We start from the raw sequence: 15,624 nt of genomic DNA on the forward strand, positions 1-15,624 counted from the left end.
GAAATGAGGAGCAATACCATTTGAATCTTTCAAAATGCAGATACTTTTTTTGTACCTTCTCTGGAATTAGGTGGAATTTGATGGAGAGAGGGTCTTTGCTGCATGAGTGATTTGATCTTGGCCAAGACCATTCCATAGGGGGATTTCCTAACATGGCAGAAGTTGTGATGTAGAGCGGAGCTGGGAAGTGTGAGACTTCTGCCTCTGCTTTCTCACTTCCCAGGGATACAGGAATTTTGACCTCAGCACAGACTATTTCTTCAGCCAGTTCTCTTACAGGAGTTAATGACTCCAGGAACTGCAGGCTGCCTTTAGAACAAAAGGCAGCATCCTAGCTTTGGTCAGAGGTAGAGCTGAGTTAGCTCACCTAGGTGCACAGGTTATTGCAGAGCTATATGCAGGAGTTTGTCACAGTATCATGACATGCTGACCAGCCATTTTGATGTCATTTTATTTGTTAATTATGTTATTTTAATCTTTCTCTGGCACCTTAATGGCTTGTATTACATAATATCTGCTTACTTCAAAATTTTGACTTTTTTTTCCTCTAAAAACCAGAAAAGCATTATGGCTATAGTAATGAAAGAATTGTCAAACATTTTCAGTGGAGGGTAGAAGTAAGATTCTATAATACAGTTTAAACCAGTCATTTTTCACAGTAAGATCGTTACTTTTCTTTTTCTTTTGCCTTCAGTTAATGAAGAATCATGTTTGTATATTCAGAAGTGCATTTTCCTTGTAATTTATAGTTATTTTAAAGTAATTTTTTAAAATTACTTTATCATTTATTTTTAAAAAATGAAAATTACAGTACTTCTGTTTTGTATCTTTGAGCATTGACATAGCAAGAAGGCCTTCAAAATACAGCACAAGGCTTTCTCTTAAAACAGATACTGTGTAGTATTGATAAATATAGGGAGTGTTTGTCTACTAGTGAGTTCCTACCTAGTCTAGCAGACTTTCTTCTGTCTACACACTAGTTGAAAACACAAAAGTGAAAAAATAAAGTGGAATACTAGTGTACAAAATAGCATATTGACAGCATGTTGTATTTATCCAGGTTTGATATACATGTCTGATGGAATTCTTGTATAATGATAGGAGCTGAGGGATTAACTCTCAGAGATTCACTTAGGAGTTCATTTAGACATTAAAATTTTGCATCCCTTTGTCTTACTGTTTGTTTTGTTGTATTTTAAGCTGGATGTACTATGCAATGGAGAAATCATGGGGAAGGATCATACTATGGAATTCATCTATATGACAAGATGGAGACTAAGAGGCGAAAACGTAAATGCTGTTACTTTTTTAATAAATAATGTTTTGGTATATTTATTATAGAGAGTATACATGCTTTCACAGCTTGGTCCAAAACATATTCTGTGACCCTTCAAAAAACCCTTATTTAAAAATGCATTTTGCATGTTTTCTGGATTTCTTATGTTCAACCCTATGAGTGAAACCCTGCAGCACATATATTGTGTAGATTCTGAAACTTAAAAATAGCAAGTATACGAAGTTTACATGCAAGTTCCGCTCTGAGTTTTAAGTCAAGTATCTGAAAACCCAAGCACTTGTTCTTTTTCTGCACATTTGCTTTTAGTGACCTTTTGAGTTACAATAGTTGGGGAATCTGCATCCAGCAGTTTTTAAGAATCTGTTTTATTTAGTCAGTAAACTGAAAGTGACACTAAAAAATTACTGGCAATATCTAATTGTTTTATTACTGTTTCTGTTAATACTACACCCATTTTTTTTAGATATGCTATATAACACTAACATCCAGATAGCACAGCTAAATGGGTTTTTCCTTTCTACATCTGTATATTTTAGAATTGAAGTATTTAACTTATTAAAAGACATTTCTTTCAGGTCTGATACTCGGTTTGATTTAGTAGCCCTTATATTGCCTTGTATATTTAATTTTTTTTAGAAGTAATATCCCCATTTCTTCTCTTTCTTTTATACATTCATGTGTGTGTGGCTGTTGATTGTTCTCCACTCTTTATTACTTTGTAGTGTATGCAGATTTATTGTCTGTCACTACCAGTGAAGGCTATATTGGAGTGCAGCTAAGGTTAAGCACTTAACATATGCTAATGTACTGATCTGTAGAAAATTCCAAACTTTCTGTACTTTTTTTTTTTTTTTTCAACCTTCCTACTACTCAGAATAAAAAGCACTGGGGCATGGACAGAGAAGACAGAGAATTAAGCACACTGTGGAGTTTAACAATTCACAAGTTTCTTAAAGTTTTACCTTAATTTGAAGGGGGAGGAGGAAGGATAGATTTTGATAGGAATTAGGGGAGTTAATGTATATAGGCAAGTATTCATTAAATTTGAAAGTAATATTGCACTGAAATTTGATGATTGCTGAAACCCCAATATTGTACCAATAAGGGAGCTTTTAAGTAGTATTTACTTGAATACTGCCTTGAAACCAGTGGGTATTTATTTGGCTTGCCATCTTCTATTTTTAATTAGCATTGGCTGTACTATTAGCAAGTGTTGAGGCAACAACTTTATGGAATTACTTCATGACATTTAATCCTGCAGCCCCTGCCTACAAATGGACTTTTGGCAGTTTCATTGGTTTGGAAGCAACAGTAACTATCATCTTGACAAAAAGGACGTTATTTGTACTGGTTAAAATTTTAAAAAAGCTCAGAATTATAGTTTTTAACATTAAGTGAATATAAGAGTTGACAACTCTTGATAAAATTTGTAAGTTGTGTTTAAATACAGATAGTGTAATCAGGTATGTGTTCATCTTTTCCTTTATGTATTTTTAAATAACTCCTGAAGTCAGAGATTACAAACTAAAACCTGTAAAAATTACATTGTGCTGGTAATAAATCCAGTAACATCTGGGCTTCTATGATTTTGTTTTCCTTAACTGCATTGGGTCTTGTTATAAAACAGAAGTTGCAATGGTAATTGATTAACAATTTCTTCTTTTGGATGAAGATCAAGTAAATCCATTATCTCAGTCTTTGGTACTATTTACCATGAGCTTTTACTGGCACACCTGTGGACCTTATATAAGAAGTAGAGTAGTAAAGGGAAAATATCCATTTATTCGTTAGTCTTTCCTGTTTTAAATAAGTAAATTAATTTTAAGCTTTGCATTTGAAAATTTAAAAAAACATGAAATGGTAAATATGTATGTCCAGCTGTGGATGCCTCTTATCTGATCAGAAAATCATCTCCTTCGCAGTTTCGGTGTCAGAACTGCTCATCTTCGCAAGTCTGCTCACAGGATGGCACTTTTTATCAGGTAAGAGGCACTCACGACTGTACATACTACAGTCATTAAGGTCCTGTCAGCACTTCAGTTGTAATCCAAGTTGTGGAGTTTTTATAATTCCTCACTACAAAGTGCTAAAACTCTATGAGCAAGGCCTGAGCATTTTCATTCCTTCATAGAAAGCTTTATTGAATGAATAAATAGAATCCATTCAAAAAGTTTAGGGGTTTCTTTTACTTTACATTAGGCCATTTATCTTTTTGTTAGAGAGAGATCATTCTGTAGGCTGATATCCGTATCAGTCTGGAAGGATTATCTACCTCTTCCTATCTCATCCTTCTAACTATTAGCATTGGGCAGTCACTGACAAGGGATCAAAACTGAAGAGTGTGAATCAAAAGAGACTACGCTGGTTTCTTCTCTTTATGGCAATTTGTAAAGAAATGTTAGGTTTTTCTAATACTGTATTCCTTTCACATCTTTTAAAATTAGAAATGGAATAATGCCTTATATCTAGAATATAACAAACCAAAACCTCCAGAACTTGCAAACTGAAGTTGGTTTCTAAATTTCATTGATCAATCTGGTTCATACCTATATGAAACAATATTTCAGTTTCCTCATTGAGAATTTTGATTTGAACTAATTTCTAGAAGTTACTTTGGAAGTTTGAAATAATATTTTTGCTTGAGCAAAAAATTGAAGTTAATGATAGAGGGTCACTCCCCACTATGGATAGGAGTGACCTACTGCAGTCATGCCTACTTCAATAATTAGAATTGTTCCAGCATAGTGCATTTTATTTGTACAGTTGCTTTGTAATTTTTTTTGCAAAAACACTGAGCCTCGCTGGTTTACGTGGCAATTTCAGTGAGATGACTGCTCTGTTTCTGCCTGCGTGCACTTCCAATTAGAGTTGAGTACTTTTAGAGATAATTTATATAATCAAAGTAAAAAGCATGTGAAATAGCATTTAAATAATATGGTAGTCATATCCTATGCAAAAAAAATCAGAGACCAAGTAATTTATGATACTACAAATATATTTTTGTTAATTGCACATGTGGACTATACATGGTGCTCCCTGTCGTCTCTCCTAAAAGCTCCTGCTTTGGAGCTGGGTTTATGTCATGATTTCTCTGCACTCCAGTTTGTAAATCCGTGGCAAGTATGATCACATTTAGTTCTGGAGATCATTTCACTACCATGGCATGAAAAGTTTATTAACCTGTATAGGTCTCTGCAGTCATATCTTTCTTTTTTGGTCACTGAAGTTCATCTGTATTGCATTTGAAGGATGCAGTAAAGTGTTTCTGGTTTTAATGACAGCTTCTTTAATAATTCTTTGCATTTCCAAATTTGCAATAAAAAAGACTTAAATTAGCTATGTTCCTCTGTCCTGTGGCAGAGAGGTAGTTAAGCCCATACAGCTGCTGAGACAATAAGATTTTCCTGGGTTTTATGCTGTAGAAAATGTCCCGTATTCTAATGAAGTTAAATCAGACCTAAATGAAATGCTGACACACTGAAAAAATAAGACATTTAGTAAACCAGCACTTCCAGCAACAAGTGCCCAGGTATTCCATGGCACCTTCTGGAAATCCAACCACTCTTGCCTCCCGTTCCACAACAGTTTTGTCCAATTCAGGTATCCAAGCAGTTGATTTTCCATTTGTTTTTTTTTTTTTCCGGTAGGAACCAATAAAAAAGTATCACTAGATCTGAAGTTGAGGAGTTTGGATTTGGGGGAGAAGTTAGTCCTCATCTCTCAGAAAATCAGCTGTCAGCAATTTGACCTGATTTTTTTTTTCTTTTTTTTCCCCCTCCTTTTTAATACCAGAGTAGCCTGGCTCCCATCCCATTAACTAGTGCTGACTACTAGTATAGCTATGGAACCTCCGTATATATAAAAATCAAACACAGTACATCATCTGTAAATAGACTTTGGTTTAGAAAGTATAAAATTTCAAGATTGCTTTTTCTCAAACACGGCAACACAGAAGTAAGAGGAGTTGTCTAAGCACTCCAAGTATGTATGTCGTAAAACATAAATCACGAAATATATAAAAGCAGATACAGGAATTTTATATTAATGACAAATAACTACAACTAACTAACTGAGGATTAAATATAGATTTGAACTACAGGTATGGATTTAACTGTTGAAATGTATATAATTATTTCATATAAATAAAACTGATTGTCATATACATGTGTTTTAGGGATAAGCTCTGGCTATTCTTAAGGCAATCTTTAACTGCATTTTGTTTGTACTTTCTATGAATTATGTCTTCACGTTTTCTTGTTTGTTTTTGTTGTCGTTTTTCTCTTGCTTTTGTTTTCAGTCTTACCCTATGGTACTTCAGTATCGACCTAGAATTGACTTCGGTTAGACCAAAGGGCCAGATCCCACTGAGATGAATCCTGCACTATTTGTTTACCCATCGACAGATTGCACAATGAATGGATGTGCCTGGATTAGGGGGACACAGCCAGATTTTCAGCATGCAAATAAGGACATTGTCTTTCTTAAAATTGTCAGTTGCATCTCTGTTGTTTCAATTAGAGCAAGCCAAGTGCCATTCTGCTACTGAAATGTGCATAAGATATTTGTGTATCTTACGAGTGTGCTGCAAATCATAGCCAAAATCATGAAGTGTACAGTCAAGATTCAAAAACTATGAAACATTTTTGCTTGCGTGTTAGAAAATTTTTTTGGTCCTAACATTGATTACACTAGCAAAATGGCAGAGTGCTCATTCCATGTGGCGTTGCAGTTTCACACACTTACTATTTTACTGAATATTGTTGTTTAAATCATAGAGTACTGTACAAATAACTAAGGATTATACCTTGAAAATATTTTGTATAGAAAGTATATTTAGAAAAGTGGTGATTGGGCCACTACCTTTTTCTTGATAAGCTTCTCATGGGTCCAGGTATAGCTCACTCATGAGTGTGCAACAATCCTTTTGCAGTGAATGAAGATTAATTACCCTTAACAAGAAGTGTAGAACATGGTAATTCAAAACAGCAATTTTAAATCTTCTAAATAGATTCTGCTAATATTGCTTAAAATCATCACAGCTTTTGTGATTGCACTTTTCTATGGTTTCCCTGAAGATTGGAATTTGGGATACTAGCTATTTTTGGAAAATGGCTTCTGGTCAGATTACATTTCTTCTAATAAAGCCTCCGTAACAATGAAGTTAAAAATAATGTAGATGTCTATGGAACAAATAAATTTCACTATAAGATTAAAACCAAGGCAAAATTTTACATAATTATTGGCTTTCATAGTAAGCATTTCCTTTTAAGATTGGTTGGAGGTATATAATATGCTAAGACAAAAATAATTTATAGCTTTAATTACATTATATATCTCTTGTGACTGTCTGGAGTTTAGAATTCATTACAGAAGTTTTCATTAGTTAAAGTCACGTCATGAAACTATTTCCATAAAATTAGAGGTAATGCAATACTGAAGATAAGCAGTCTGACCAAAATAATTGTTCAGGTCATTTTTTTTTCAAAAGGCTTGTTAGTGCTAGATAAAAAGTGATTGTTGCCTTAGGTTTTGCAAGCGTAATGGTTCTAATATAGAATGTTTATTGGGTTTCTGGTAATGTTGCAGGGAGCATAGTAATGCATATGTTTTCTGTAGTCTTCCGTTGTCTTTGCTGTGCTTAAAAGTCAGTTGAGTTTTTTCACTTCAAATTTGGTGGAGATCCTTATAGTTCAGTACCTTTATGTAATTTCTGCTCAATACACGCCTGCTAGTATTGCAGATAACTATTTTGTAGGTAACTACTTTCTTACGTCTTTTGCATAGAGCAAAAAGGAACCAAGTCAATTTTTCAGAAGCTACTATAGAGTGAACTAATAATTCTTCGATAAGACAAAGTGAAAATTTTATCTTGGGATCAAGTATAAAAGATAGATGCAAGGCTGTAACTCCTTTGTAAATTTATGTTCATGTACATTAGTATGTTTCTGTACGAGAAATAAGCATGTTGTGGATTAAGTCTGGCCCCTTTAATGTTAGTAGGAGTTCTAACATTGATGACTTGAGGAATCCATATATGGTCAGGTTGAATTCTACCATTGCACTCCAAAGCCTAGATGACATGCAGAAATAAAGACGCTGTCGGTAGCAGTCTGTTTAGGAAACCTGCCATTGCAGGTCAAGGTTGCACATATTGTGCAGATGCCAGTGAACCTGGGGAAGCAAAACATTTAGGAAGCTGCTGCTCCTATCTGCAGGAAAAGTGTGCTGACTGATACAGGCACTGGCTTGCCCACGCTGTAGATGGGAAGGGGTGCATGTGCTGGCTGCAGGAAGCAGTCATCTTTTTGCCCACCCAGTCTATGATGTGCTGCTTGACAGGAACAAGAAGATACTCCATGTAGGGAGGGCCCTTCTCTGCAGAGTCTCTAGGGAAAAAGATTCTTTGTGTTATAGAGGTCCTCCTCACAGAGCAGCTGGGAAGAGCAGAGCATGCATTCTAATTGCAAATCATTCTTCTCTTTAGTATATACAGTTGTTTTGTACGGTAGAAATAGGTAGGATATTATTTGTAAATATTTACATGCACATACAAATGACACCTTACAGTTTTTATATATTCCATGTTGTTTTATACCAGAATTTTCACTGTAGATTCACTTGACGTAAAACGCCTGTTTCAGTTTATCACAAAACTAATGGTAGTATGCTTAAGCTTAATTTCTGCTTGGTTCAGGGGACAATTTTTTCCTCAACAATTGCACTTGCTGTTTTGACAAATTTGAACAGACTTGTTTTAAAAAGAGAAGAACACATTTTTAATCCACTTTAAGTTATCTTCCACAGAAGTTTGCATCCACCTAACAGGACCCCTGCAATAGGACTACTTTGTATTGACTTCTGAATGGCAACTAAGAGATTTAACTGTTCAATGACTTTCTGTATTCACAGTTCAGAGAACCATGAATTCTCTTGATCAGAATTGGACGCTGGTTTAATTCACGGTATTTTCTTGATGCAACTTAAAGCTATATTACAGAAGGCAATCTTTAAGCATGGAAAATACTGACAGATATGATTTAATGTTCCCAGCTGAGAATTGTGGCATTAAACGCATCTGATCTAGCCACCTATACTTTATGCATTTCTGATTTGATGGCATGGTGCCTGAGTGATGTTATAGTTTAATAGTTTTTGTAGCAGTGAAGTGCCAGGGAAATACAAATCTTAACTTGGCAGCTTGTATAACACAGGCATTGCCTTCTTTACAAGAAATTTCTCTCCTGTATAGTACGTATGTGCAATGTGTCTACAGATATGCATATTTAATTCATTTGTGCCAATTAAGAATATTTGAACAGCATAGGAATATGAGAATGCGTGTACAGATTCCTGTGTGCCAAAGATGGGGTAAAGTGAAATGAGTACCTAAGCATTCCATTAAAACTGCACCATATGCCATCCTAGAGCAGATGACTGTATACAGTCACACTTTCTGAGCATTTCCATGACAGTGTCACCACTGCATGTTTGTAAAGAATAGAAATACAAAATAAGTGTTGCTGTCACTGTGTTTCTATGGCTTTCCCTATCAGCAGTACCTAGCTGCAGAGGAATAAGACCTAAAAAATTCCGCACTACTACCTAACCTTGCTGTCTCTTATTTAGCACATTTGGTGCTTTTTTTTTTTTTCCCCTAAAAGTGAAAAACTTGTATCTGCTTTTAAATCTGGGGTAACTCATTAATGAAAGTCATGAGCAACTTTTTGTTGAGCATAGCTGTATGCTGCATTTGTCTAGTAACAAACTAAGCTAGAATTTCCAAACAAGATCCTATAATATCTCAAACAGTATGGAATTAGATGATTAATCAAGAAATGTATCTGCTATCATGCATTACTACACTGCTCGTAGCTAAGGGCCTAGTCCTATAAACTTATTTTTATTTGGATGAAATACCAAATAAGATTACTACAATAATCTAAGTGACTCATCACTATAGTAGGTACTGTTCACATGAAAGCTTCTGGGATTTGGGTCTTCAGAGTATGCAACGCTATAAATATATTGTGCATACTCAGCTAGCTTGCAGTTATTATGCAAAAAAAAATTATAAAAAGTATTATTTTGACTTTACTGACAATGTTATATAAAGCAAAGTGCCTGATTATTAATACAGAATACCTTTTAAGCCCATTATTTGCATTTGGCAGGGTAATATTTGCTTCTGTATTTTATCTATGGTCTTAATATTTTCAGCAAGAATATTTCATAAACATGCTGCATTGAGAAGCTTTCTTTCATGGGAAACAAACAGAAAGAGAAATGCGTTCTGTTAGATAATTTAAAATTGAACAAACTATCTCAGTAGAAACTATATGAAAAGAATTACTTTTATATTGAAATTATTTCATTTTCTGCATGAGGAACCCTTGAGTTCTGGATCTTGGTCTTTTTTGCTCCATAGGTTTCAACAATTTGACTTGACTTTTCTCTTGTGCAGTTACCGCAAACAGTTCCAGTATATCTGCAGGAGAAAAGAGATTGATCACATTCCCTTTAGATATAAGCTAGGCTCTTCTTCTCCATTGCAGGCAAAGTAATGGTCCAGAGTTCTGTCTCATCTGTGCCATGTATAATTGTTAGACATGACTTTGTGAGACAAGTAAACATTTTTTCATTATCTGCTCTTTTCTAAAATAACCAAATAGGCCAGGGGTTAGTCCTTTAATTGAACCGATCACTGAGTTGTATTGTTCATTTGTGACTTTTTTACATTTTCATATCACTGAAGACATGAAGAGGCATTCACTCCCCAGAAAAAATATTCTTGGGAGAACTTGCAACAAAAGGAATAGCATCCATCTACGTCTGGTAGAAATACTAGAGAACAGATAGTTGTTCAAAGCCAGTCTTAAGTCTCAAAATAAACAGATTGAGCCCTGTTTATAGAGGGACTATGTAAAATACTGGTCAATTACATGGACTGATCAAACTCATATTTATTGTGGAAAAGAACAAAGGCAGTTAAGACTTGTATGCCTATCCACATCAAATATAAACAGAGATGCTTAAATCAAGACCTTGGTCCAGTTTCTCCACTTAACCTGGACAAGTTGAAGCATCTGTTTGTTTCCATCAAAAATGCATATATCATGCAGGATGTTCCCCTCTCATTTTACTTCGTGCTATGTTATTTTATTATTCATCTCAGTTATAATGTCTATTCAGGCACCCGCTGTCCTGTAATTAATTCTAGGTTCTTACATATCTTTTGCCCATTCCCATACCCCACCCCATTTCATGCCCAACAAGTAGAAACATTGAGGAGTTATAAAGGAGAAGTTGCACATGAGGGATCAGCTCACAGGTTTCGTTCGTCAGGCGGCTGTCATGGATTTCAGCAAAGTTTTCACACTTCTGCATTTTGAATCCTTTATAGCCAGTTTGAACAAGGTAATGCTTCCACAAAGTGTTCAGCTAAAGACCCTTGTTTGAGGAAGGATTGCATTCTACTGGAGCGTGTTCCAGGATGAATTCCAAGACACAAGGGGATTGATTCACACGAAAGAAAATGTGAAAAGCTTCCAACTGCTCATTTGCCACTAGTTTTATCACATATCGGTAGTCTGGCTTTCAGACCTCAGCCGAGACATCCTTCTGTAGAAATGTCCTCCGAAAGATGATTTTATAACGGTAATATATTTTTCTTCATAAGCAGATCTACCTGTTGATTTTTTTTTAAACTACTGTGTATACTCTCTATAGATCAGATTAAAACATCAGCTTCCAGAATAGGAAATTGATTAATGAATGGATTCCTGACAGGTTCTTCCATCTAAGCTATGTGCCATAAATCTTATTGTGAGTTCAGGTAGCTTGCTACTACAGTTGAGTAAGGACATCATTTCATTCTCTAGTAAGCAATTTAGATCCGTACAGTTCTGGAGTGTGGCAGTGAAACGGAGGAGCTCCATAGACGGGTGGAAATGTCCAGGCTACCTTTTGTACTTGCAGAAAGAGACTCAGGATGGAGGAAACATTGTGGAATGAAAGATGTCTACAAGTGGAAGTTTTTGTCATTACATTAATTTTAACCGAAGAGAGGCGTTAGTTTGACTTTGCATGTTTATCTGAACCATTAGGCATACTTTTCTTTGAAGTTACTTTTATGTATATTTTTAGCAAATGCTTCTAATGAGGCTAATAATGTGACAGTTGACAGGATGAGGTGAACAGAAGTAGTTACTGTGCATTTTCCTTTTTCCGCATGAGAGTGAGCGGAACGCAAAGTATGATTGAGAGTAGGTTGCTATACAATATACAAAATTGCTGCAACAGTAAAACATTTGTGCTGCTAGTTAACATACTGAGGTTTGTATTGCAAATGAAGTTGTAATAAAAATGTTTATTATCAAAGTGCAAGGCACATATTTTATGATGTTCTAAAATTCAGTTTTGTATTATATTGAGTATAGTAGGCATTGTTGCTCATCTCATGAATTTTGATGTGGTAAAATGAAACATGCTCCCTTTTTACTGAAAAATATCACATACTAATTGATTTTAAATTACTCTTTGTTGGCAGATATTTAGTTTGTTCATTAAAAAAGGGTTTTTTAAAATAAACAATTTTTGTGGATAATCTGATTGCCTAATAGTTTTAAGGGACCTATTTAATACCAAAGGTAAAACCACACAGAAACTGACTTGGAATAAGGCATTGACACTTTTCTGGAGTGCAGTGGTCAAGAGTTACACCTGGAATCAGTCAAGCAGAACTTAACTGGTGGTAGCTGTCTATGTCATCAAGCTAAAGGGTTAGGCACACCTAGCAGTTTCGAAAATAAAATAGAAAAGCTAAAAACCAACAGGAGTAGCATAAAGGCTGAGTTAACAGACCTAGAAGTAGCTCTTTGAGTCATAGCTCATGTTCCCGAAGAAAAGCACAAAGGCTTGCGTTACTGATGTGTCTGCTATACCTGGCCTGTGAAATAATAAAAAACTTCAGTGTGCTGTCAATCCTGTAAACCTTCCAAAGCACAAAACATTCACCAAGCTACTTTTGGGTTTTCTAGTCATAGTTCAGTGATATTTTGGAGGGTGAAAAGGACAGACTTGGAGGATAATGAGAAGATATTAAGTATGTTTTACAGATTTTTATAGATATTTTTTTAGCGAATGTCATTGCTGTCCTTGACGTGAGACCATTGATTAGCAAGAAGTCAATTATTTTACTTGTGCAGTATAAAATAGAAAGAATAAAGAAATCCAAATATCTTGATTTCCTTTTCCAGGATAGTGATTAACTAAACTGGAAAGTAATAAGACAATTTAATTATTTAGCTGACTGAAATATTTCATTCTAAAAACTTACTGATAGTATTTTTTTTTCTCAAATACAAGCTCATAGAATAAACATGAAGCAATGCATCATTTTTTCCCTTATTGCAGACTTAACTATCGAAAGGAAAACACTTTGTGTTTTTAAAAATTAATGCAAAGCCTGAATTGTTGGGTGTTCCAGGCTGCTGAATAGATGATACAGAGTTACTCTCAATGGATTTTTTTTTTTGGGATGGGGGCCTAAGTGTCCTTATATAAGCTGTGATCCAAGTTATGATAAGAAAGGAGCCTATGGTGAGCAGTAATAATGTTCTAATGCTTCCTTGCATTTGATCAGTAGTTACCAGTTTTTAATATAACAGCCCTCACAGTACTTAGAAGCTCATAGAACATATTGTGATGTTATGTTGCTAATTTGTTTTAAAATATAAAATGTTTTAAGCTTTTTGTCAAAAGTGATAACATCATATTACAAATAAACCTTTTTGTGGTTGTAAAATTTAGCTTATAAATCATTCAAATTGAAGTGAAAAAAACACAGGTCATTGTTAATGACAGTCTATCCTACTATTAAGAATATATGTATTTTTGTAAAGGAAAAGCACTTGTAGATATTTAGTCAGTCCAATATCTATATATGTTAATGTTTTGGAAAAAAAAAAAAAGAAAACAAAATGCTGCTTAGAGAATCGCTTACGTTTTTATTTTTTGTGCTCAAATGCATTTTCTGTTTTATGGAATGTTTATTCTGTGTGAAGCTGTATAGTTAGTACAGCTGGGCTAAATGCATTTCTTACCCTAATCAATTGTATCTGACTATGATAATACATTTTCTGTCTGATCAGAAAGCTGATTGCAAAACGTAGACTGGTGGTGCTGTTTTTCATCTTTGATATTAGCTTCATCCTGCCTTATAACATTTCTACTTCATAATAATTATAAAAAATACTAATTTTTTTTTATGTTTCTGTTTTAATGGATGTTTTAGGTTATATTTGGTTATTCAGTTGTATCTTGTTATACCTATAAAGACTTTTACAAAAAGGTGACAAAATTTTACGTACAGTATTTAAAAACCAGTTTCCCAGATTAAAAAGTATGCCAGCTTAGTCAAGTTTAATACTTACTTTCCTCCAAAGGAAACTACTGCTGGGTACATGCGTGGAACATGATTGCTTCACTAAAGTTTCTGAGCATTTGTACAAATACTATTTTTTAAATTCAGAATAACTCATTTCTTGTAATATTTTGCAGCTATTTGAAACCTCCCTCTTAACTGTATTTTGGTTCACTGTAGTGGATTAACACGGTTTCAGAAAAAAAAAAACAAACAGTAAAGCAAAGAATTTATTAAAGTACAGTGAAGAGTGACGACCATATTTATTTGTCGTTATTAGCGTACATTCCGAAAATCTATTTACTTATTTCAGTGGGATTCTGCAGGGGTCTACTTCATGGGCCTGATGCTGAATTAAGCTCTTCAGCTTGACCTCAGTGGAGCTACTTTCTTTAATTATCGTTGTAGCTACAACTTGAAATGACCCGAGTTCCCACTTCCTCGCTGAATTTCCTCTCATGGGTGGCTAATATTGTTTAAATTTAATGTTCTTATATTAACCTTCCCATAAGTAAGTTAAGTTTTGCAACATCGAGTGTGTACACTAGCAGTAGAATTCAGTGTTATAAACTCAGCTAAGTAAATCCTTGCATAATTGTCAAATTGGGGGAGAATTTCACTCAGACGATGAACGCTTGTGATGGCACTATCTCATTAATACGCATGCTTCACAAAGAGCTGCAAGTGATCAGGTTTTGATGAGTTTTATTATTTGAATGTTGTCCATTTTTATAATTTTGTTAAGAGATAATTTCTGTATGAATTCATCAGGGGTTAACGTCTCAGGGTCCACAAAGTAGCATTTTAAAAACTGAAATCCATTTGAGCTATGAGTACAATACCAGTATTGCAGTCTTGTATCTTTTAAAGAACCAAATACGTTGTGTTTTGAAGTATTTAAAAAAGCACTGTAAATTTCACCCAGTTCTACCAAAGGAATGTTTTTTTTTAATCTGTGCTAAAATCCTTAGAAGCAAAGTGTGGCCCTGGAAAACATGAGACACCTCTAACTAGGTGTCTAACTAGTTAGCACTAGTGAGCAGTTGGGTAAGGGAAGTGTTGGTACTAGGGGGTTTTTGGCAAAACCCCATGGTCCAGCCTCTTGGTGTAGAGCGAAGTGTGCCTGTTCAAAGCTGCATCTACATTTGTCAGCAAGATTTATTTTAGAATAACAGCTCATGCAAACCCTGTAAATGGACCTTTTAGAGTCTTGTGTATAAATATATCTGATAAGTAATGATATTTCTAATTTTGTAACTACCTGTATGGCCCAGTACCGGTGATGTTAAATCGAGTGCTTCATGCTAATGTCAAGAATGTTCACAGCACCTTTATAACAGCTGATAACAAATGACACTTTGGTCTGACCTGTATGCTGCAAGATGCCTCTAGCCCAGTTGGATTATTTTTTTGAAAAATCTAGATGAGCAAGAAGTATAACTAATCTGCTTACTAGCACTGAATTGCTCCTTTCTCAAAGCAATAAATATATTCATGTTGTAACATCTGTTGTGCAGCCTACAATACGAGTTGTTATGTTGCATTGTTTCTATATAATTTATTTTGTGCAATAAAAAATCTCTGGTTTTATCTGACTTCTCTCTAGTTTGTAATATTTGAATGAAAACATTTACTAGCTTTGTATCTTAATTATGCAAGCATACTATCAACTCACAGAAATGCAGAGTAGAAAATGGAATGCAGTAGTATTTTGCCTTATAGAAAAATCAGAAGGTACTTACATGGCCTAATTTTGTTCTTGTTAATGTCAGAGAGTGTTACCATTAATTTTCATGGGTGCAAAGCCTGCCTAACACTAAAGTTGACTGGATTTGGCACCCCATTTGTAAAATACAACCAGGTGGGTTACACAGTGTGACTGTGTGTTTGAGGCTTTTTTTTAAAA

At 34.7% G+C, this 15,624-nt stretch overlaps 1 protein-coding gene across 3 annotated transcripts in view; it reads left to right on the forward strand.

The window, feature by feature from the left end:
- The window catches only part of PCGF5 (polycomb group ring finger 5), a 71,392-nt gene extending 56,079 nt beyond the window's left edge, over nt 1-15,313 (forward strand). For 2 of the 3 annotated variants that reach the window (XM_068397954.1, XM_068397955.1), the window contains 3 exons: nt 1,201-1,290; nt 3,220-3,279; nt 5,595-15,313. In XM_068397954.1, the coding sequence (XP_068254055.1) occupies nt 1,201-1,290; nt 3,220-3,279; nt 5,595-5,642 (198 nt within the window). In that variant the 3' untranslated portion in view covers nt 5,643-15,313. The remainder of the gene's footprint in view (nt 1-1,200; nt 1,291-3,219; nt 3,280-5,594) is intronic. The other variant, XM_068397956.1, reaches the window with a different exon arrangement.
- The last annotated feature ends 311 nt before the right edge of the window (nt 15,314-15,624 follow it).

This window comes from Nyctibius grandis, chromosome 4 (assembly GCF_013368605.1).
Source record: "Nyctibius grandis isolate bNycGra1 chromosome 4, bNycGra1.pri, whole genome shotgun sequence".
Classification (NCBI taxonomy): Eukaryota; Metazoa; Chordata; class Aves; order Nyctibiiformes; family Nyctibiidae; genus Nyctibius; species Nyctibius grandis.